Below are 21,291 nucleotides of genomic sequence, written 5' to 3' on the forward strand. Positions count from 1 at the left end.
ACCACCTCTGTCTTCTACTGATTCAAGAGATGTCTCAGAATGTTTCTAAAGAACTGCTTGGTGAAGCTGAAGAGAGAAGAACTAGAGGACATGGTGGTGGCTGTCTATGAGTGCACCGACAGGGTTAGGCCATGACCCTAACACAGAGGATTACGCCAGAACAAGGAAGAACCTTCAAATTCACCACCAAGGTATTATTAGTGTACTTTATCTAAAATTGCCAATCTAAATATCCATCTGCTTGGTCTTCCTCACTTCAGCAAAAGTCGGGGTCAATTTACCAGAAGAACGAAAGTTAGTGTTTCCTGCGAAATGATAATTTACTAAATATCAACACAGGACTGACCTTCTTAAATGATGCACTCTTTTGGAATTTTGGGTAAACAAGCTGCACTGATTCACTTCAGATTCATTTTGTTTAGGTAGCTAGCTTAGCTGTAGGCAGCAGAGGTGGACAAAGTACACAAATCACGTACATGAGTTAAAGTAGAGTTACCCAAGGTAAAACATTACTAGGAGGAGGAACCCAGGGCCAATCGCACCAGCATATGGTCTCACAAGCGGTCTGAGGATCTCATCTCGGTACCTAATGGCAGTCAGGCTACCCCTGGCGAGCACATGCAGGGCTGTGCGGCCCTCCAAAGAAATGCCACCCCACACCATTACTGACCCACATGCTGAAGGATGTTGCAGGCAGCAGATCGTTCTCCACGGCGTCTCCAGACTCTGTCACGTCTGTCACATGTGCTCAGTGTAAACCTGCTTTCATCTGTGAAGAGCACAGGGAGCCAGTGGCGAATTTGCCAATCCTGGTGTTCTCTGGCAAATGCCAAGCGTCCTGCACGGTGTTGGGCTGTGAGCACAACCCCCATCTGTGGACGTGGGGCCTCATACCATCCTCATGGAGTCGGTTTCTAACCGTTTGTGCAGACACATGCACATTTGTGGCCTGCTGGAGATCATTTTGCAGGGCTCTGGCAGTGCTCCTCTTGTTCCTCCTTGCACAAAGGCGAAGGTAGTGGCCCTGCTGCTGGGTTGTTGCCCTCCTACGGCCTCCTCCATGTCTCCTGGTGTACTGTCCTGTCTCCTGGTAGCGCCTCCAGCCTCTGGACACTATGCTGACAGACACAGCAAACCTTCTTGCCACAGCTTGCATTGATGCACCATCCTGGATGGGCTGCACTACCTGAGCCACTTGTGTGGGTTGTAGAGTCCGTCTCATGCTACCACGAGTGTGAAAGCAACACCAACATTCAAAAGTGACCAAAACATCAGCCAGAAAGCAGAAAGGTACTGAGAAGTGGTCTGGTCTCCACCTGCAGAACCACTCCTTTATTGAGTGTGTCTTGCTAATTGCCAATAATTTCCACCTGTTGTCTATTCCATTTGCACAACAGCTGTGAAATTGATTGTCAATCAGTGTTGCTTCCTAAGTGGACAGTTTGATTTCACAGAAGTTTGATTTACTTGGAGTTATACTGTGTTGTTTAAGTGTTCCTTTTATTTTTTTGAGCAGTGTATTTGCCTTCAAATGTACTTAAGTATCAAAGTAAAAGTACTAAAAGAGTAATTCGGGCTCTGATGTCCTGTTATCATTTTTATAACAAGACTCTCTTCATGAACTCATTTCAGGTGAAAATTCTCCAGCGTCTCTCTTGGTAAACCAGTCTTTCAATAGAACGTCATTAATTAGAGATGCTGACGTCTATTAAAATAATCATAAGCACAAAACACTGAAGGGAAACAGTTTCCATCAGGGAGAACCGAGTGGCTCTAAAATCACTTGTACACACAAGTAAAGTTTTAGTTTAAGATTACTTTGTAAATTAGTTACAAGTTGAGTAAAACTTGCTTAAACTCTAAACGGAGTGTTATGAGAAAAAAAAGGAAAAAAAAACACCAAGATGGCTGCGTGAGCGACCAAAGAATCCCACAAATGTGAGTTTTTTCTCTGTTTAAAATGTCGATAAGCATTTTGTGCTAGTTGAATGTCATGTCAATGAATTATGGTTGTTTTCTACATTACAAGCATAAAAATTGCTAATAGTATGCTATTGTCTAGGTAGCTAGCTAGCTAACTTTTCCATTCCACCTTAAGTTGTCCAGCAGTTCTGACGCCAGAAGCTCCAGAATGTAACTGCTGCACCATTTTAGGTGGAATATGAAAATTCGAACAAGAAGCTTGTGAACAGCGGACTTCAGCTTGGTACCACCAAAGAATTAAGAGTGGGTGATAATAATAATAATAATAATAATAATAATAATAATAATAATAATAATAATAATAATAATAATAATCGTCTATATCCCCTCTTTGAAAGCATATGGTGCCCTAAATGTAACTAAAGCCCAGCTGAGGAGCCAAACTTTTCCTTTCTCTGCTGTCACTGAAGACGGACCGGGGCACCCACAGAGCACCGCTAGTGGCTGTTAATGAAGCAATGTTTTTTTTTGGGGTTTTTTTTTTAGGGTTGTCCCATTTCGTAGGGGAAGATTTCAAGCACTACCCCTTGTAACTCAGTTCCAATGGGCAAGGGCGACACTCGAATCAAGGGGTAGGGGTAAAAAAAGAAATGGGATTGGGCCTAAGTCTATAACCAGGCATAAGCTCTATTGGTGCAAAAGGCCCCAATCATTTCTATGTGGCGCAATATTCCTGGATATTCCAGCATCTTGGCCAGGCAAATTTGTGCTGTTATGAAGACCAAAGTACGTGCAACACTAGCTTGAAACTTTGTGCTGCTGAATTCACACTTTAACCATGTTATGTTACACTGCAAGTACAACCACATGACTTGTAGACCAACCACAGAGGGCCTTTTCTGTCACAGTCTCACTTCTTTAGTGAGCTCACAGATCAGTTTTTAATGCTTCATTAATAAAGATGAACCCGAACACATAGTAGTACACAGACCAAGACAGAGGCAGTGGTTGGTTTGGGCTCCTCGAGGCCCTCTGAACCTCCTTCTACCCCGTTTATGACACACCTATGCAGTTTTGCATGCCGTTATTAATCCCAGTGCTAGAGGTCACTGTATCTAAGCAATGACTTTTCTTCACATCTATAGAAATTGCAAACTCTAACAAGATATATACCATGACAACTTTATTTTAACCTTTAACAGAGCAGAAACAACAGGAACTGATCTCTCCAGTTAGAAACCAAAAAAAAACAGTTCCTGGAGACTGAGAGGGGTGACAGAGATGGATGTCAAAGAAAAAAAAAAGAAATGCCTAAACTTCCTGTCCTGAGAGCAAGTATGTATTCAGCACTATCACCCAGACAGAGTCACTCTGAGAGCTGAAGACTGTAGTGGAGACTTCACATCTGCAGATACAGCAAAAACCCACTTAATGGCATCAACACGTTTACAGAAGATCAAAGAGCTGAAGATGAATGAGGATATATATGCAAATTTAGGATTTATAACAGACAACACATCAACTCATTCAGACGACAGCAATGATTATAAGGACATCTATGCCAATGAAGATGATGTCCCAGGGATGAGTGTGACCAGAAGCCGTAAAGCGACTATGACCTCAGGTACTCACACACACACACACACACACACACACACACACACATACACACATACACATTATACATATATATGTGTGTGTGTGTGTGTGTGTGAGTGTGTATATACATACATGCGCACTCACCATACTGTGTACTGTGTGACAATACACTGTTCTAGTTCTTACAGGTTCTAATAGTGACAAATCAGGGTGAACAGACACTCCACATTGCTCTGCTTGTTGCTCATTAATTAATATGCATTACAAAATGTGTATTTATATTCAGAGTGGAGCTGGGCGATATGGCAAAAAATGTATCATGATACACAAAATTCATATCGTTCGATACTGATACCGCAATAAATGTCACTTCATTATTTCTTTCAAGCTTGAAGGCTGAATTTTGCTCCTGGGTGGTTAATTGCTGTTTTAAACTATCCTTTATGGTCAGAACACGACAAGCACTCACCAAACAATGGAACATTTCACAAATCAGTCTTGGCACAGTGGGAGAAAGTGTCTGAGCTGGTTTTACCAGCTGGAAAAGCACGGCCGCAGTTTTGTAATAGTCACAGTAAGAAAGAAAATCGATTGTTTTTAGCGCTCTGGTGACGAGTGCTCGGCTATGCCGTTACAAATGCTAAACAAGTGGCCAACAACAGTGCTAAACGGTTTAGCTTCTCAACAAACGCCGGATAGCAGACGACTGGATTTCGCTGTACTATCGTAGTAGTTTAAGTGCTTTTGTGTCATGTTTGATGTACAGTATCATCAGTTCGCTGTGTTCTGTGAGTGACGGAGTGCTGCTTTAAATTAGCCAGTTGCTAAAACAGCTAGCCTGGAAATACAGTTAGTGTTTTCTTGCTCTCCAGTGCCTCAGTCTTCCTCAGATTACTTTCGTTTAAATCAGGGCTGTAACGGACATGAACCCACTTCTTTCTTTCACCTTCGTTTCTTGGGAACGCACTAAAACTAAAATGTGGCTTTTTGAGCGCTGTAGTTGTGAGGACTGTGATTTAACGCTGCTAAAGCTTGTTAGATTGCACAGAAAGAGGGGAGTTCACTCTGAGCCAGTATAGTAACAACACTGATCTCGTCACTCACACTCACAGAAGAACAGATCGCCGGTCGCTCCACTCAAACAGGGAGTGTATAACGAGAGCGAGAGAATACAGAGAGACAGAGAGGGAAGGCTGCAACAGAGAGTATGTGGCACCTAATATGACAAAAGACGTGCAAGAAGGCACAAGAGAAAAATGAACCTTTAGGACATGAAGGAGTTTGAAATGCTGCAGGAGACTGAAACTGCGGTGCTGACGCCGAGGGAGAAGCATGGATTTTTATTTCAGCTACAAGTGCCAGTTTGTTGGTAATTTGCTGCTACCTTACACATCATAATTTCCAATGCACTTTGACTGGTTCCTACTTTCCTGAGTATTGTCACACGCTAATACTGTAGCGAGGGGAGTCCTCAGAAGTGGAGGTACAAACTCAGACACAGAAAGAAACTGGGAGTTCCACAGAACCTGAGGGTATTCCAGTTTTTTTCCATTTTTTCACACCTCCATAATAATCGATAACATTAGGCTGTTGGTCTCAATTCCATCAATCAGTCACACACAAAAGGCAATTGAGGCTAAACTAAATTAATGATATGGTGGTGTTTGTTTTGTCTTTCAAGAAAGTGCTTAGAGTAAACAACAAAGTCTGGATGTTTGAATATAAAAACTAATTGGGCTGGAGGTTAGGGAACCAGCCTCATGACCGGAATGTTGCTGGTTCAATCCCCAGAGCCAAGAGCACATGACTGAGGTGTCCCTGAGCAAGACACCTAACCTCCAACTGCCTCCCTGGGCACTGCGGATTGGGCTGCCCACCGCTCCGGGCAAGTGTGCTCGCTGCCCCCTAGTGTGTGTGTGCTCACTAGAGTGTGTGTGGTGTTTCACTTCACGGATGGGTTAAATGAGGAGATGAAATTTCCCCGTTGTGTGACTAATAAGGGTCTCTTAAATAATACACCTCCTTGTATTTTCACTCACTGTCCATTTTATCAGGTCCATTTACCGTATAGGTGCAGTATGTAGTTCTGCAACTACAGACTGTAGTTCATGTGTTTCTCTACACACTTTGTTGGCTCTTGTAACACGACAATATCAGCAAGGTGCTCACAAATGAAAAGAGATAAGGAAGCTCGAATGGTCAGTCCATTATCTAAAGTCATCTTCAGAAAACATCCAAGAGTCAAATCCAGGAAAGACAAAATACAAAAATAGATGAACATAAACAAGATCAGGCAAACAAATCCAATAGGGAAGAAGTAAAAGGCAAAGTCGAAAAACAGAGCAGCAAAGTCAGAACCGGTATAGAATACCAACACTAGGAAAGAACGCTCGTAATAGAAACACCACCAGGTCTAACGCTAAGAGCACTTCACAAATGTTACACTGCGGTAAGCATTGCAGCACAAGGATATGAAATTGAGGACAAAAACCTGCTGGTTGTAGTTGCAGTTGAAAAAAGGTAATAAAATCACAAAACATAGCAATATCGCAGTAATATTGTACCGTGACTTAAGTATCATGATAGTATCTTGTTGTGGAATCTTTGACAATCCCCACCTCTAGAAATGCGCAGAGGACTTTAATATTGGTGTTATTGTGGAAACATCTCTGTTTTCATTCTTCTTTTACTTTTTTTTGATGTGCAAATCAATGTTGCTGAATCACTGAACATTTTGTTGATGCATTCTTACATCCTTACATAAAAAATGTAGCATTTTACAGGTTCATTACAAATAACATTTTATATATACAGTGTGTAATTATATACACATATATATATATATATATATATATATTGCACCCATCAGGCATAACATTGTGAGTACCTCCTTGTTTCTACAGTCTATGTCCATTTTATCAGGTCCACTTATTTCCAAAAGTATTCACTCATCTGCCTTCACACACATACAGTACTGCTCAAAATCTATTTATTTGTGTAGTTTGTGTTTATTTCGCCAGGAAGCACTTCCTTCAGACGTTCGTCGTCGATGGTGGAGGTTCTCCCCTCGGTGGCACCTTTCACCTGGGTGAAGATTTCTTTGTGGATTTTTGTCAGACATTTGACATACTCTTGCAGTTCACTTTGCAATTGTTCAAGGTTTGGACCATGGGTAGGTCCACGCAAGTAAGTTACTGGCATGGGACGACCCGTTAACATTTCGTGAGGAGTCAGGTGAGTGGTCCTGTTGGTTGACATTCTCATGCTCATTAGGGCTAACGGTAGTGCATCTAGCCAATTGATTTTTTGGCCACTGTCAGCTATGATTTTTGCAATTTTTGCATGTATGATCCCATTCTGCCTCTCTACCTTGCCCTGCGATTGAGGATGATAAACACATCCTAATCGTCGTTTGATTCTCAATGCTTGTGCATTTTCTGTATCACAGCATTCACAAAGTGTTGACCATTGTCTGAGCTTATTTTATCGGGTATGCCAAATCTTGGTATGACCTCCCTCAACAGAAATCTGGCTGCTGTATCAGCAGTTTCCCTAGTTGTTGCATGGGCCTCAATCCAACGACTGAAAACATCTGCCACCACTATGATGTATCTATACTTGCCTAGCGGCTTCCCCATGTCCATGTAGTCCATCATGAGGTGTCTAAATGGACCATCTGGGACTGGAATGTGACCTAATGGCACAGTTAAGGATTTCCGGTAATTGTACTCCACACAAACTGCACAGTTAGTCAAAACGTGATCTACCGTTGGAGCCAAATAGGGTGACCACCAATCTTCTTTTATTAGTTTTATCACTTCTTTTCTGTGTACGTGTGTTGGACCATGAGCTTCCTGAATGAGCAGATTTAGCAGGGTCAATGGAGCTATGAATAGACCATTTGGACCATACCAAATATCATGAATGCATGTCGCCCCCCTTTTTCGCCAGTTATCTTTCTCATACTGGCTTGCTAATTCCTGGGCTTCTTTAAGACTCGTTAGGTCTGCCACTAGTTCTGCATTCCAACCTTTCAGTTCTTTTTGGTAATGGAGTCTCACTAGATGTTCTTTGTACATCATTTGGATAAAATTTGATTCCTCCAGTCATTTGTATTTCAGCACTATGCCATCCTGATTTTGATAAGATAGGATACATACCAGTGTTTATTACCTCAGGGGCATATGCTGGGGGTCTGTCACTGTCTGTTTGGCTATTCCCTGTGAGTTTTTCTTTAGCCTTCTTGTGGACGAAACCAGTCCTGCGTTTTCGTTGATGCAAAACAAATGAGACGAGTAGATCAGACTGAAGTGAAACAAACGGTTTTATTACAGAATTCTGGAGAGGTTACAAACAGAGAACAAGCATCATATATCTCCCAAGTAAGCTCTGACCCCTTCTCATCTGACTCCCTTTTTATAGTCGCATGACCGCTCCTCCCTTACCCAAGATATCAGTAGATTCCATCAAGCTTCCAATGTGTGCGTTAGTACATCTCACCAATCTATACCATAAAAGTGTAAGCATGCGCTCGAGACGTGAGTGCGTCTGCAAGGTCAGCTTAAGGTATCCCCTGTGTTTATCAACTCCCCCCGTTTTCCAGACAATGGCTCTGCTTATCTGACCAGATGAACCACATGTGTGGTGTGCTAATCCCATTGTCTACTAATATTAGCTTTGAGGTATTTCCTGTTATCTGACGTCCTTGTGTATTCCACTGTTAGTCAGCACACAGCCTCATGTGCTGACTCTTAGCTCTTAGAATTGAACAATATGACCATTAAGCTTTCAATGCTAAACATAAGCTTTCTTTAATAAATCTTAAAAGAGTAATATGAACAATAATAAGGCTAATAATTCCACAATTCCCCCTTTTGACCTTTCACCCGAAAGGTCAACATTCAGACATAACATCTAAGCATAAATTGTACCCAGATTCAGTACCACGTTATCCTCCAGATCACTATCCTGGTCACCAGAGCGACCATCGCTGTCCAGGAGAGGAAGCATGAAGAGCTCCTTAGGCTCCTGTTTATGGAACATTGGGGTGATAAACCTCTCAGCTAATGTCTTAATACAAGGAACACAACAACAGCCGCATGTAATAATGATGGCAAGAAATACTGCGGCTGAAGTGCACAACGAAATAAACAAGCCTTCCATTTACCAAACACCTTATCTAACCACCCCGTGATGACGTTGTCCAACCTCGAGTTGTCATGCATTCCTTTGGAGAGAGCCTTGAGGCCCTCTAGGGCTTTAGTGACTGATCCATCTGGGGCGGTGTTGTTGGGGATGAACACATATCGCCAAACATGTGACAGACACCCCCTTTTTCCACCAAAAGCATGTCTAGGGCCATTCTATTTTGTATAGTCATCAAAGCTACCTGAGGCCCTCAACAGCTACCTTGGTTAAATTGGCAAGGCACATGACTTGGTAATCAATCAATTGATGCAGTCTACATTTTTGTTGGGGGTGACGGGGAAGAGGGCAGAGATAATAGGAATATTTTCGAATCCTGCGGCTATTTGATCAACTAACTTATACTCGTCGGGGACCCCCCTTGGGACCCCTATGGCGTCTATGTAAATGGGTGAATTTTTGGTGAGGTCGAAGTGATCCTATGTATAGAAGTGTGGTTAGCCTATCTCTGGCCTCATACATTTAAAACCTGTCGTATCTTTGTCTGGAAATAAAGGGACTGGGGCTAAGGACAGCGGGGCACGAGCATGTGCACAAGCCATACAGTCCTCCATCCCAGATTCCCCAGCCAAACCCACACTTAGTCGTAACCTGCCGATCCCAGCAAAGATAAACATCGTAACCTCTATATGTTGAGTTCTGACCTGCGCAGTTAATGACAAATCAAATGTCCATGCTTTGGAGCTGCCTAGGGTGTAGTCTAATTCTATTCCCCACATATATACTAATAGAACGGTCTTTGTTCATAGTTGATCGTCTATACACCTCATATTCCCCCCTTCGTGGCTATACAGGGCCTCGAAAAACAAAAGATGAACATGAGTGCGATTACACATATAACACATTACATTTGCTTAACAACTGCACATTGTCTGGAGTGTGAGAGCGAAAAAACCTGTCAGGCAGCCAACTTTCCTGAAATATCCATCAAACAATTTGGACAGGAAAAATTCTCTCACGGTTCTCCTGCCACAAGCAACCTCCTTTATGGAACTCCAGTCCAATGTTAAAAAAAAAATTCAATATGTATGAAGTTGACTTAAGCAAATACATATAGAACCATAAAAACAAATTAAAATAATGTTCGTTAGCGGGCTAGTCGACCTATCGGACCCGATAACAAATCTAAAACCCATTTCCCTAACTCGTAAAAAGAAAAGACATCTGAGGTCCCAACGTATTCAAGCAAAGACATATAAACACATCGATGTATCAGACTGAAACTCTTCCACATGTCGACTCCCCAAGTGGTGTTGGTGTTGGGTGTAGACCTTCTTGTTCAGAGTCTCTCATTCCTTTTTTATCGTCCATCCGTGAAGGTGTGCACCCCTTCAACGCATCCCGATTTCCAAACACTAAACCTCCCCCCTTTCTTTATAAAAGGGAAAGAAAACAACAGCGAGTCTTTGGCAAAAACAACAGACACATCATATGCGAATCACAACTCCATAAGAGAATGTGAGATCCTCTAAGAATATCTAAGAAAGAATATTCCTCCACCAGTTCACCTTCTTCCACCTCGTCTTCGTCATTAATGTTAATTGGAGTGCTGCTACCCAATTTAAACCTGTCTGCTGACAGATTTTGGCAATGCGATTTTTCAAACTAGCATTCATTTTTTCACAAATCCCTTGACTTTATGGATGGTAAACTACTCCAAGACGTTGTCTAATCCCCAATCAGTCTTACTGTCTTATCTACAAACTCTTTCCCGTTATCTGAGGAGATCCAATCTGGAAGTCCCCATCTACCTATGACTTCTTTACACAAAATTTAGGTACCGATAAAGCGTCTTTTCTACTATCACTAATAAATATCTTTTCCCTTCAACTGGTTTTATCATGCTAACAAAAATCCACAACAACTCATGCATAGGACCCCTTGGAGTCAGAATGTGACCAGGAGGAACTATCATACCCTTCCGAACATTATTTCTCCAACAGATTGTGCACCTGCCTATGACAATCAATCTGCTCAAGTAAGTATGGTGCCCAAAACCCATACGCCTTTGTGATTTTACTTCTAACTTCCCCTCTTGCAACATAAGCTAACCCATGTGCTTCATCAGAGCATGCAACAGCTGGAGGTATCAATGATAGCTGAGATAGTTAGAGCTGAACCTGACTCAGCTATTGTTGTTATGATAGCTGATTTAGCAGAGACTGACTCTATTTAACCAAAGCCTGCTTCTTCTCCTTCTTCTTGTCATCCCCACCTGGTTGGCTATATGATCTGTATTCACACCTTTTGCCATACTTCCAAGGCCAACCACCTCTGCCAGTTTGCTCCTCACTGGTAGAGGCAACCTCTTCTGTATTTTGGCTCGCAAAATGGACTTTTCCATTTGATTCAAATCCGGATAATTTCCTGTAACATTCCTCCACACTTGAAGGGCTCTTGACACATAAGCTCTCGGGTTTTCTTCCAGTCCGAGTGGCTCAATCAGAATATTATCAGGATGCGCATTTGTCGGAAATGTATCACTCAATGCTCTCTACATTCGACCTCAAACTGCAGAAAACAGCTCTGGATCATTCACAGCAGTCCCCACATATCAATTTAGTCCAGCTTTCTGTAGAATCTCGTCCATAGCTGGAACCCCTCGGAGATTAACTAAAAGTCTCCTGATACTTCCTGTGGCAGGCTGTGTTCCCACCATAAACTCTTCTGCACAACATCAACCGGAGTAATTACATTTGACACCTTAGTTTGCTTTTTTGTCTTTTTAACAGTTCCCTTATTAACCCTTATTGTTAATTACAAATTTCTTTATTCATCAATAAATGAACACACACTGAAGACTTATAAACAGTGCTAGCTAGAATTAAATGCACTTACATCTAAATACTAATTTCTAAGTTTGTGAAAGAGTTTGTGGATAAAACAGTAGCCTCTTAGTCACCAACTGATGTCTTCAATGGAGCTCAGGTTACGTAATGCACTGGTTCTCCGCCCACAGTCATCTGGCTCTCTCCTGCTCACTCAAACAAAAGTGAATTTGACACAACAAAGAGTTAATCCCAATCCATTCTTTTAACAATGCACAAATTTATACACTTATCTGTCAGCACACTGGTTATTTACTTCCTCAACTATTCTGTCCTTTCTTGGGAGCTCATCTCATTTATATATATTTTATCGACGTCTCTGAAAAGAGGTTCATAGATTTGACTTAACTCTTAGATGTCCACAATATAATCAAAAGTCCTCTTTTGTCTCCCAAAGAAGACTCATTTTTGTTTATATCAATCTATTATCTTATTATATCAATCTATTATCTTATATTAAATCTATTTATTTATTTATTTTATTTATTTTAATTTTTCAGCAAAGTCCCCTACAAAGGCTCCTTAAGTTTTAACTATATAAAGCAAATATCATTCCTTATCAATCCTCAACTCTCATAAAGTTACTCTATAGACACACAGCAGGTCAGAGAACATAAACGCTTCACCCCCAGAAAGAGAAGAGGGAGGGGTGGCGCTCAGACACACACACAGACCCAAATCTGCACACACACACGTCTTACTCAGAAAAGGAGGGGCTGATACACAGACGAAGTCCAGCTTCCTGTACACACACACACACACACACACACACACACACACAATGAGCTGAGACACACACAATGCACAGAGAGAGGGGGAGAGAGAGAGAGAGAGAGAGACCAACCCCCCTTTGTCTTTTCTTTTTTTGTCTAAGAACGAAAAACTGTACAACACACACAGAACGAGCTCAGCATTTTCCTTAAAGTCGACTCATTCATACATTACTATAGCATGCTTTTGCCACCATTCACTTTTCTTTATTAACTTTATCTACCAAATTCCCTGGGCCCGGGGTGTTCCCCAAATTTTATCAAGCTAAATCTGACTATTTCTCGAAGCCAATTTTCCCGCAGTGACTAATCTACAGATATCTTACCATTTAAGAAGCTATAGGCCTAGTACTTGTTCTACCCATGCCAAGGCGTTACTCGTGAAGTGAGTACCATTATCTGAGTGAATTCTTTTGGGAAACCCGTGTTGGGGAATCCAGTGATTGATCAACATTTTACAGACTGATTTGCTATCTTTCCTCATAGTGGGGAACGCTTCCACCCAGCCCAAAAATACGTCCACAAGCATTAACAGATACCTGTACTTCCTGACTGTCTGAATCATATCTGTGTAATCTATCTGAATGTGTTCCCCTGGGCCATTGGGCTTAGGGAAGTTTTACCCACATTATTTACATTACATACTTCACATTCTTTTACATGTATGGCTATCATACCGGTTAGAAATGGATGCCACCATCCTTTCAAGTTTTCCCTCATCTGTACCTTTCCTACTTGTGCCAACCCGTGAGCTTCTCCCAGCCCTGCTTTTACCAAGTCCATTGGGACCTTCCCAGACTAATTCACTCTTTCTACCACCTTTATCCAGCCAAATAGTCTTTTCTTCTGGGCTAGCCTGGTCCTGCACTTGCCTGAGCTTTTCTCCTGTTGGAATTGGTTCCCATGGTTCACCTTCCTTCAATACCATCTGCAAACTTGGTTCTTTATAACCTGCTGCTTCCTTTGCTGCCTTGTCTGCTGCCTCATTACCTCTTTCTACCAATGAGTCCCCTTTCTGATGTCCCTTGCACTTTATGATGGCAACCTGTTTTGGTAGTTTTGGTATCGCTTTCTCTAGTGCTAAGAACTCTTCCTTGTGTTTCACGGGTTTACCCGCACTGGTGAGATAACCTATCTTCTTTCATGGTGTAGTCTGGTCTAGCAAGGTCAGCCGCATGTGCTAGTTCCTGTTTTAGTTCAATGAACGCCTGCTCTAGCTCAGGTGTCCATGTCAAAATGCCTGCTGTTAGGTTATCGTAGGAGGGTGGGGATACTTGGGGATACTTACCATTCTATCCAGGTTGCCATTATATGTGCACTTCAACCTTCTGACCTTAGCTATTTCCTGTTCTGCATCTGATAACCTCTTCCTGGCTTTTCCCTTCTTATACATTCCTGCCTTTTCATGTTCTGCCTTAGCCTCATCTAATTCCTTTATTGCTCTAGCTCTAAAATCATTTAACGCCTGTCCCAAAGAAATCTGGTCTTGGGGAGACAGTTCTTTATCCAACATCCATTTTCTCAACAGTTTCTCCGTTTCTGCCTTCACTTTTTTGGGTCTATCTCTAATAAACCGCTTTAGCCAAAATGATTATCTGTCTCTCCAATGTTTTCCATTGCCAATTCCCCACCCCAACTGTATTATCCAATTCTTTTCTAAATCTCTTTTACTGTATTCAGCCATGTTGATCAAAAACTGGTACTCACCAAGATGTCTTCTAAGTTTTACTTGCTCGACTCACAATGCTCAGTTATCACCGTTAGTTTGGCTGCATGTGAGGAACTTCAAACTTATCACGAATGGGCGCTTTAGAGGACCACCCTCAGGGACTCCAACCCGGTACTTTAGAGGACTCGAACCTTAGGGACTCCAACCTGGTACTTTAGATGACTTGAACCTCAGGGACTCCAACCCTGTTTTAGGGAGAGCCAATCCCAGGGGCTTTCAACCCAGTCCTTATCCCATTACCTCGTCAGATGATGGGAGGGGTTCACCAATTCCCGGCAAAACACAAACCCAATACCTTATTAATCACTCAGTATCACTTTACCATTTACCCAAAAATGTTTTCCATTATTTTCACCTTACGTTTGTTCCAATTCAGTCCTTTAAATTTAATCACTTGATCCAACCTCTTTTACCCATCCATAATTTAGCAGTTGTCAATATGCAGAATTTATTTAAATAGGTTTCTGCCAATCTGAGTAAATGGCGCGCCTGTGATGAGTAATGGAGGAGAAAGATCAAGCCTGTTTTTCCAATGGTCTCCTTTGCATCACGTCGGGGTCACCAAATTGTGGACGAAACCAGTCCTGCGTGTTCGTTGATGCAAAACAACTGAGACGAGTAGATCAGACTGAAGTGAAACAAACGGTTTTATTACAGAATTCTGGAGAGGTTACAAACAGAGAACATGTATCATGTATCTCCCAAGTAAGCTCTGACCCCTTCTCATCTGACTCCATTTTTATAGTGGCATGACCGCTCCTCCCTTACCCAAGATATCAGTAGATTCCATCAAGCTTCCAATGTGTGCGTTAGCCCAGCTCACCAATCTATACCATAAAAGTTTAAGGATGCGCTCGAGACGTGAGCGCGTCTGCAAGGTCAGCTTAAGGTATCCCCTGTTTTTATCAACTCCCCCCATTTTCCAGACAATGGCTCTGCTTATCTGACCAGATGAACCACATGTGTGGTGTTCTAATCCCAGTGTCTACTACTATTAGCTTCAAGGTATTTCCTGTTATCTGACGTCCTTGTGTATTCCACCGTTAGTCGGCACACAGCCTCATGTGCTGACTCTTAGCTCTTAGAATTGAACAATATGACCATTAAGCTTTCAATGCTAAACATAAGCTTTCTTTAATAAAACTTAAAACAATAATAAGGCTAATAATTCCACATTCTCCTCACTACTCTCTTTTATTTCTCCAGTCTTATTTTGCATTGATTCCTGTTGGTATCCCTTTTCTTTCTCTTTAAGTATCACTGCATGGTTTTCAAAGGCCTGTAGTATAGCCAAACTGCGTAATTTCTTTTCTTGTTGTGCTGATATTCGAGTCAATTTCTTTTTCTCTATCTCCCGTATTATTTGGCATAATTCCTCATCAAATGTACCCCTAAGGGGCCACTGCTTCTCAGTTTTTGCTGTTTGTTTGTTCCAACGCTTCATGCATTAATTCAGTTCTGCTCTGGTCCCAACCCCTTCTGACAGCATTAAACTAAAAGGTGTGATTTCTGTCTTTTCCAATTTCGCTAATTTATTCCCCATGACAAAATTTGTTTTATTTCTTTCACTATTTTAATGTATGACTTGGCTGGACTATGGCTGCTCTGTGGGTGTGAATGGTCTCTATGATCAGTGTAGCCTGTGTGTGTGAGAGAGCGGGCGAAGGCACTTCCCTCAATCTGCTTCTTGTGACCCCTCCCCTCTCTCTTTCTCCTGTGTCTGTGTGCTGGTGTCGTCCTCCTTGTCTGCCACACCCCTGCTCAGCTTTACTTGTCTCTCCTGCAAACACAAGTCTGCTAAACATAAAATATATTATTTTCTTGTGAATTTTAACTTTCCAGATTTTACTAAGTGGGTATATTCTAAATACTACCAGTCATGCTACAGTCAAGTCCTATCCAGTCCTTTCACTTCAAATCCCATTTTGTCTCACCACTTCCACATGATACATCCCTGGGGATGTATGTCTGTGGGTTGGTCTAGGGTTAAACACTGCCCCTTCATTCCATTGCAGTATTACTACCAACTTTTTGAGCGTGACATTCTTTTGTTTTGGCAGCTCATGGTCATAACCTGGTCCAAATGGGTTAATTCTGTCAACAAGGAGTGAGGTAGCCCTCCCTCTCTCCCAGAAAACCTCCCTTTTTTCTAAGGCCAATCTTGCAGACAATTCCCTACATTGACTATGTTCAGCGTCCTCCAGCCGTATGGGCTCAAACCGGCCCCATGGCAGCAGTTCTAGGCCCAGAGTAGCCTCTAACATCATGCTGCTTGGTAACAGTGCATTTATTATTGGTGCCAACAGGTCTTTTTCCAAATAATTTTTATTCTGTCTGTCAGTCTCAAGTGTGGGAAGGTGATTTCTGCCAGATCCAAATTATGAAATTCTATTAGTTGCCATAATTTACTGTTAATCAATTCTGTACACTGCCAATTTTCTTTTCCTGTCCTGTCTTTGTAAGTTCTTTCAAGCCAAAAATGAGTCCGAATTCCCTGTGTCTCAATCATAAGGTCTGCATCCATAATGGACAGTTTTCGTTATGTTTTACACCCTCAAGCCGCGCCTTCAAACCACTCCCTGCTTGGCTGTCAACCACTTTGTTCAACCAGGGCTTGCTGGAATAAATCCGATTGTCTCCGTTCCAGAACTCTATCAACTTCCACACACTTGGCTGCCAGATACTTAACACCGCATTCGTTGTTTTATCTTTAATATGAACTGTACCAACAGCAATGATCGTTATTTTCAAGGTCTTGTATGTTATGCAGTTTTTAGGTGTAATGAACTCTATTCCCAACATTGCAAGGAAATCTCAACATTGCATCCGCCTTTTCTCTTCAATCAAAGCCGTAATGCCATCAATCAGAAATTTTTCATCCGTTGTCAACCATCTACAAAGCAATAGCTTACTGTGACACAGAAATGCCCACAATAATTCAATCAATATAGCCTTCTAACTGTTTAGTTGTCTTTATAATTTCTGTTCCTTGCTTTCTCACGAATATCCACCTGATCACAACCCTTCTGAAATTGTTCAATCTTGTTAGTTGCCTCACAATATACCGTTAGTCTTACTTGATTAGTTTTTAGTTGTGGCCACATATTAGACAAATGACAAACAAGACAAACATTTATCTCTCAGCGCTTTTTCACTTTTTCTCTGTTTCTCTGTTTCTATTTACTCTTTATCTTGTGCACTTTATCTTTGTTTCACTGAGCTCTTTTTTAATCCTTACTTTTTATACAGCCGGGGTTTTCTGGTAGTTTTCTATTACACACAACACAAATTTTTATTAGACTGAGGCCTTGTCCTAGTTCTCACGCTGTACACCTCACCCTTTCCTCACACACTGTGTATGTATGTATGTATGTATGTTCAGTCAAGAGGTTCACCAAGACCATCGGACTTGGCCACCATTAAATGTCGTGGCTCGACACTTGTTTGACCACCAAGCCTAAGTTCTATCTATGGTTTGTAAAATAAAACTAATTCAATTTGTTTGTTGAAAGAAAATAAAAAGAATCAAATGAACTAAGAAATACGAGAAGACTCTTCAGAATTCAGAAGTGCAGGTTCTTTATTCCTTTTGAGCATGGAGTATGTATTCCAAAGGCCGTTGGATGACACTCCCGAATATACAGAGTTTGTACACATGTTTTATATATGTTCTGAATCCTTTTTTTAAAAAACATTGTGCCAAGCGCATGCTGGTACTTTTCCATCTCTGCTTTTGACCTTGAAAGGTTCACAAGTTCACTCACTCCCTATAAAGTGTTTGTCTTCTCTCTTACACCCTACTGAGGAAGCTTGTTTTAGGGCACTTACTCCAATGTGCTAGGCCTTTATTTATGGTTTATCCTGCATAATACATGGCATTTTAATTTTGAGAATCTTTAATTTACATCAAACACCTGAATTCAATGACTTGGATGGGAGAGTGAATTCTTTTGGAAACATAGTGTATATAGCTGCACTTTGTAGTTCTACAGTTACACACTGTAGTCCATCTGTTTCTCTGCACACTTTGTTATCCCCCTTTTACCGTGTTCTTCAACTTTCTATATCACAGAAATGTCCTGCTTTTAGGTCAAGTGAAAAGACTGAATTGGAGTTTTATTGTGCATCTTTCTAGTTTCCAGAATCAACACGACAATGAGAAGATACTACAGACTGACTGCAGTGTGTCTGGGGCTGCTGTGTGTTATCCTACTGGCTGCCATCACAGTGCTGTGGGTCAAGTTCAACAACCTGACTACAGAGAAAGACCAGATACAGACCAGTTACACCAGCCTGACTATAGAGAGAGACCAGTTACAGACCAGCTACACCAGCCTGACTATAGAGAGAGACCAGTTACAGACCAGTTACACCAGCCTGACTACAGAGAGAGACCAGTTAGAGACCAGTTACACCAACCTGACTATAGAGAGAGACCAGTTACAGACCAATAATGCTAACATGAAGAATGAGATGGGCCAATTACAGAAAGAAAAGGAAACACTTCAGAAGAAACTGTCAGAATTAGGTAAGTAAATAAAGCTTAAAGCCCTATGTTTGAGTCGCAATAAGACATAAGAGCTCCCTCCTCACTGATATGGACACATTACATGGGAATCATAAGACTAACAGAGCCCAAAAACTGAAAGCTGTTGTTTTATATAAACACACACACACACACACAACACCAAAAGTGATCAGAGACTTCTAGCACTGCTCATTTTCTCTGAGTGCCACTCATCTGTCTATTACTCAACTGTCTATTACTGCATTCTGGGCCTGGGCAATATCTAAACATAATAAGTACGATATTTTAAAAAAAAGGTTAAATAATTAAATTCCTCTATTGAATGATAATCACATTAAACATGTAACGTTGAGTAATTGACCTTTTTGAAAGTTATTTTATTTCTTATTTTAAGAGTCTGCAAATAAATGCACTTGTGGCTGTTTCTTCTCTTTTTAAGGAGACACACAGAAGTGGCTTGTGTGCTAACACCTGCTGGAGAAACTGTAGACTGCTCCATGTGCTCTAAATTTGTTTAAAAAACCTAACTGATTTAGCAATTTCTTCCATTTTTCTGAAAATGTGTGTTTAGCTTTCAGATTGATAAATTACGTTAAAGCGGAATATTCAAAAAGGGGCCACATAGCTGTGATAGCAGACTGCTGCTGCTGCAATTGACCTGAATACCAAATTCGTCAGTGGCAGTTCTTCAGATACTGCAGAAACTGTCCCATTAATAATTAGTAATAATCATTGCTCTGACTTAAAGCATTATATCTCAATCCAACCAATTTTAAATCTGAGAGCTGCCTTAAGCGGCCTAAGCTACATTTTGTTGTAATGGGTTGAGGGGTTTGAGTGGCAGTGCATTTCACATTATAATAAACTTTCACTGCAAAATCCATCACCACCTCAAAAGGGGTATACATATTATTGAACCTAATCAGAGGATAGGCTGATTGATAAATTGAGGAAGGACAGTTTTAAAACTTATCAACATGACTAGTTCATATTTATACTTAGATTATCTGCTATACATGACATTTTCAGTGCTAACTTTGCAGTGCAAGTTGCCTCAATACCTGTATTATCTTGTGGGACATCTCATTCCAAATCCATTGACATTAATATGGAGTTCCATCACTGATGGCTTTTTCTCTGAGGCACCTCAGAACAGTACTTTTATTGGACAGTGTATCTTTATTATCTGTGTTTACAGTAATATAGGACGATTTAGAGTAAACATCATGTGGGCCTTTTTTTTTATTATATTTCTATTATATTTCTATTATTATCTTTATTATTTTGAGATGAAGAACCAGTGAACAGCCTTCTGGAGCTCCTGACTTTTAAACATGGTTCTGGTTCCTGTCACCACCACTGTACACAATTGCCTCTGTATGCGTCATAAGAATGGAGCATCAACATCGTAATGATAGAATTATGCAGAAACTCTGAAGAATCAGATGGAAGTCCCTTTTAATTGAACTGATCTACTAATGCATGACGTTTTCTGTGAAAAGAGCAAAAACAGAGGTGTTTCAGAGACAGTTTCTACTACATCTCTACTGAGAAGAAGAGCTGGACTGAGAGCAGAAAGAACTGCACAGAGAGAGGAGCAGACCTGGTGATCATAAACAGCAGAGAAGAACAGGTGAGAGAGAGAGAGGGAGAGAGAAAGAGACAGAGAGAGAGAGAGAGAGATACTACTGTTCTTCAGCTGTATATATTCACATTGTGCCATATGTACCATGTCAGGAGTTCATCACCAAAGCATTTGGCAGCTCTGAAGCTTGGATTGGTCTGATGGACACGGAGAAAGAAGGGGTCTGGAAATGGGTGGACAACTCAACACTGACCACTGAGTAAGAGACCACTTAACTGAACTGAACTCTGCTTGTGATGCAGTTATTCACTTATTCTAAGACGGTCTAGAGGTGTAACAGTGAACATAATCAGATTCTCTGTGTTTCAGGTTCTGGTGGACGGGGGAACCCAATGATTATGAAGGAAATGAGGACTGTGCTATAACTGGCTATAAAGGTGCTGGATCTGAACATTTATCAACCTGGGCTGATTATCCCTGTGATCATCCTGTAGTTGGAATCTGTGAGAAAAGGATTTAGTTTAGCCTACGTGAGAGTGAACAGCAGAAAGTGATTTTTTTGGATACTTTTAGAATGATATATATTTTACACTGCTGGTTTAGTCCTACAGCATTTACCTTATCAATGTTTTTTAAGGTGCAGCAAACACAGTAAACTTTGATTCTACCTGAACTTCTGAACTTGAGTAATTGACCCTTTGCCAAGTCCTGAGCTCTCAGTTACTGCCTGACAAGCTTTTGAACTCAGTATGTTAAATACTAACCCCCCAACACACACACACACGGCCACCGCATCTTAGAGCTCCTTTCTCTGCTGTCTTTAGCTCAAATCCTGTCTTAAGCATTAACTTAGCATTTAATGACGCATTAAACATTATAATACCAAGTACTTTGGAGCTTCTTCTGGTTTGATGATTCTTGATTACTAAAAATGTTGTACTCTTCTACTGGTTCCCCTCAGGGGTGTTGTCTGTCTGTTAGAGCAGTGGTGAGAATAGACATACAGTATTATAACTTTGGTTAATAAATTCTTGTGTTTCTTATTTTTTCTCAGTTCTCTTCATTTTTGTATTTTAACCCATTTATTCTTCTCATTTTAGCTGTGATAAACACAAGCAGGTGAA

At 41.1% G+C, this 21,291-nt stretch overlaps 1 protein-coding gene across 2 annotated transcripts; it reads left to right on the forward strand.

Annotated features, from left to right (window-relative positions):
• The first annotated feature begins 3,294 nt into the window (after positions 1–3,294).
• LOC108415344 (CD209 antigen-like protein C) lies at positions 3,295–21,210 on the forward strand. Of its 2 annotated transcripts, none has more exons than XM_037532774.1 (5): positions 3,295–3,547; positions 18,190–18,582; positions 20,085–20,215; positions 20,320–20,426; positions 20,537–21,210. In XM_037532774.1, the coding sequence occupies exons 1-5, from the start codon at positions 3,355–3,357 to the stop codon at positions 20,685–20,687; spliced, it is 975 nt and encodes a 324-aa protein (XP_037388671.1). In that variant the 5' UTR covers positions 3,295–3,354; the 3' UTR covers positions 20,688–21,210. The 2 variants fall into 2 exon arrangements, with proteins under 2 accessions (XP_037388671.1, XP_037388672.1); XM_037532775.1 differs by lacking the exon at positions 3,295–3,547 and adding an exon at positions 4,853–4,891.
• The last annotated feature ends 81 nt before the right edge of the window (positions 21,211–21,291 follow it).

This window comes from Pygocentrus nattereri, chromosome 22 (genome assembly GCF_015220715.1).
Source record: "Pygocentrus nattereri isolate fPygNat1 chromosome 22, fPygNat1.pri, whole genome shotgun sequence".
NCBI classification, from domain to species: Eukaryota; Metazoa; Chordata; class Actinopteri; order Characiformes; family Serrasalmidae; genus Pygocentrus; species Pygocentrus nattereri.

Excerpts from the sequence above, each read along its gene's own strand:
- LOC108415344 (XM_037532774.1), top strand. The coding sequence starts at position 3,355 with ATGGCATCAACACGTTTACAGAAGATCAAAGAGCTGAAGATGAATGAG. Across the intron at positions 3,548-18,189 it reads TAAAGCGACTATGACCTCAG|TTTCCAGAATCAACACGACA; the intron begins GTACTCACACAC and ends GCATCTTTCTAG. Across the intron at positions 20,427-20,536 it reads AACTCAACACTGACCACTGA|GTTCTGGTGGACGGGGGAAC; the intron begins GTAAGAGACCAC and ends TCTGTGTTTCAG.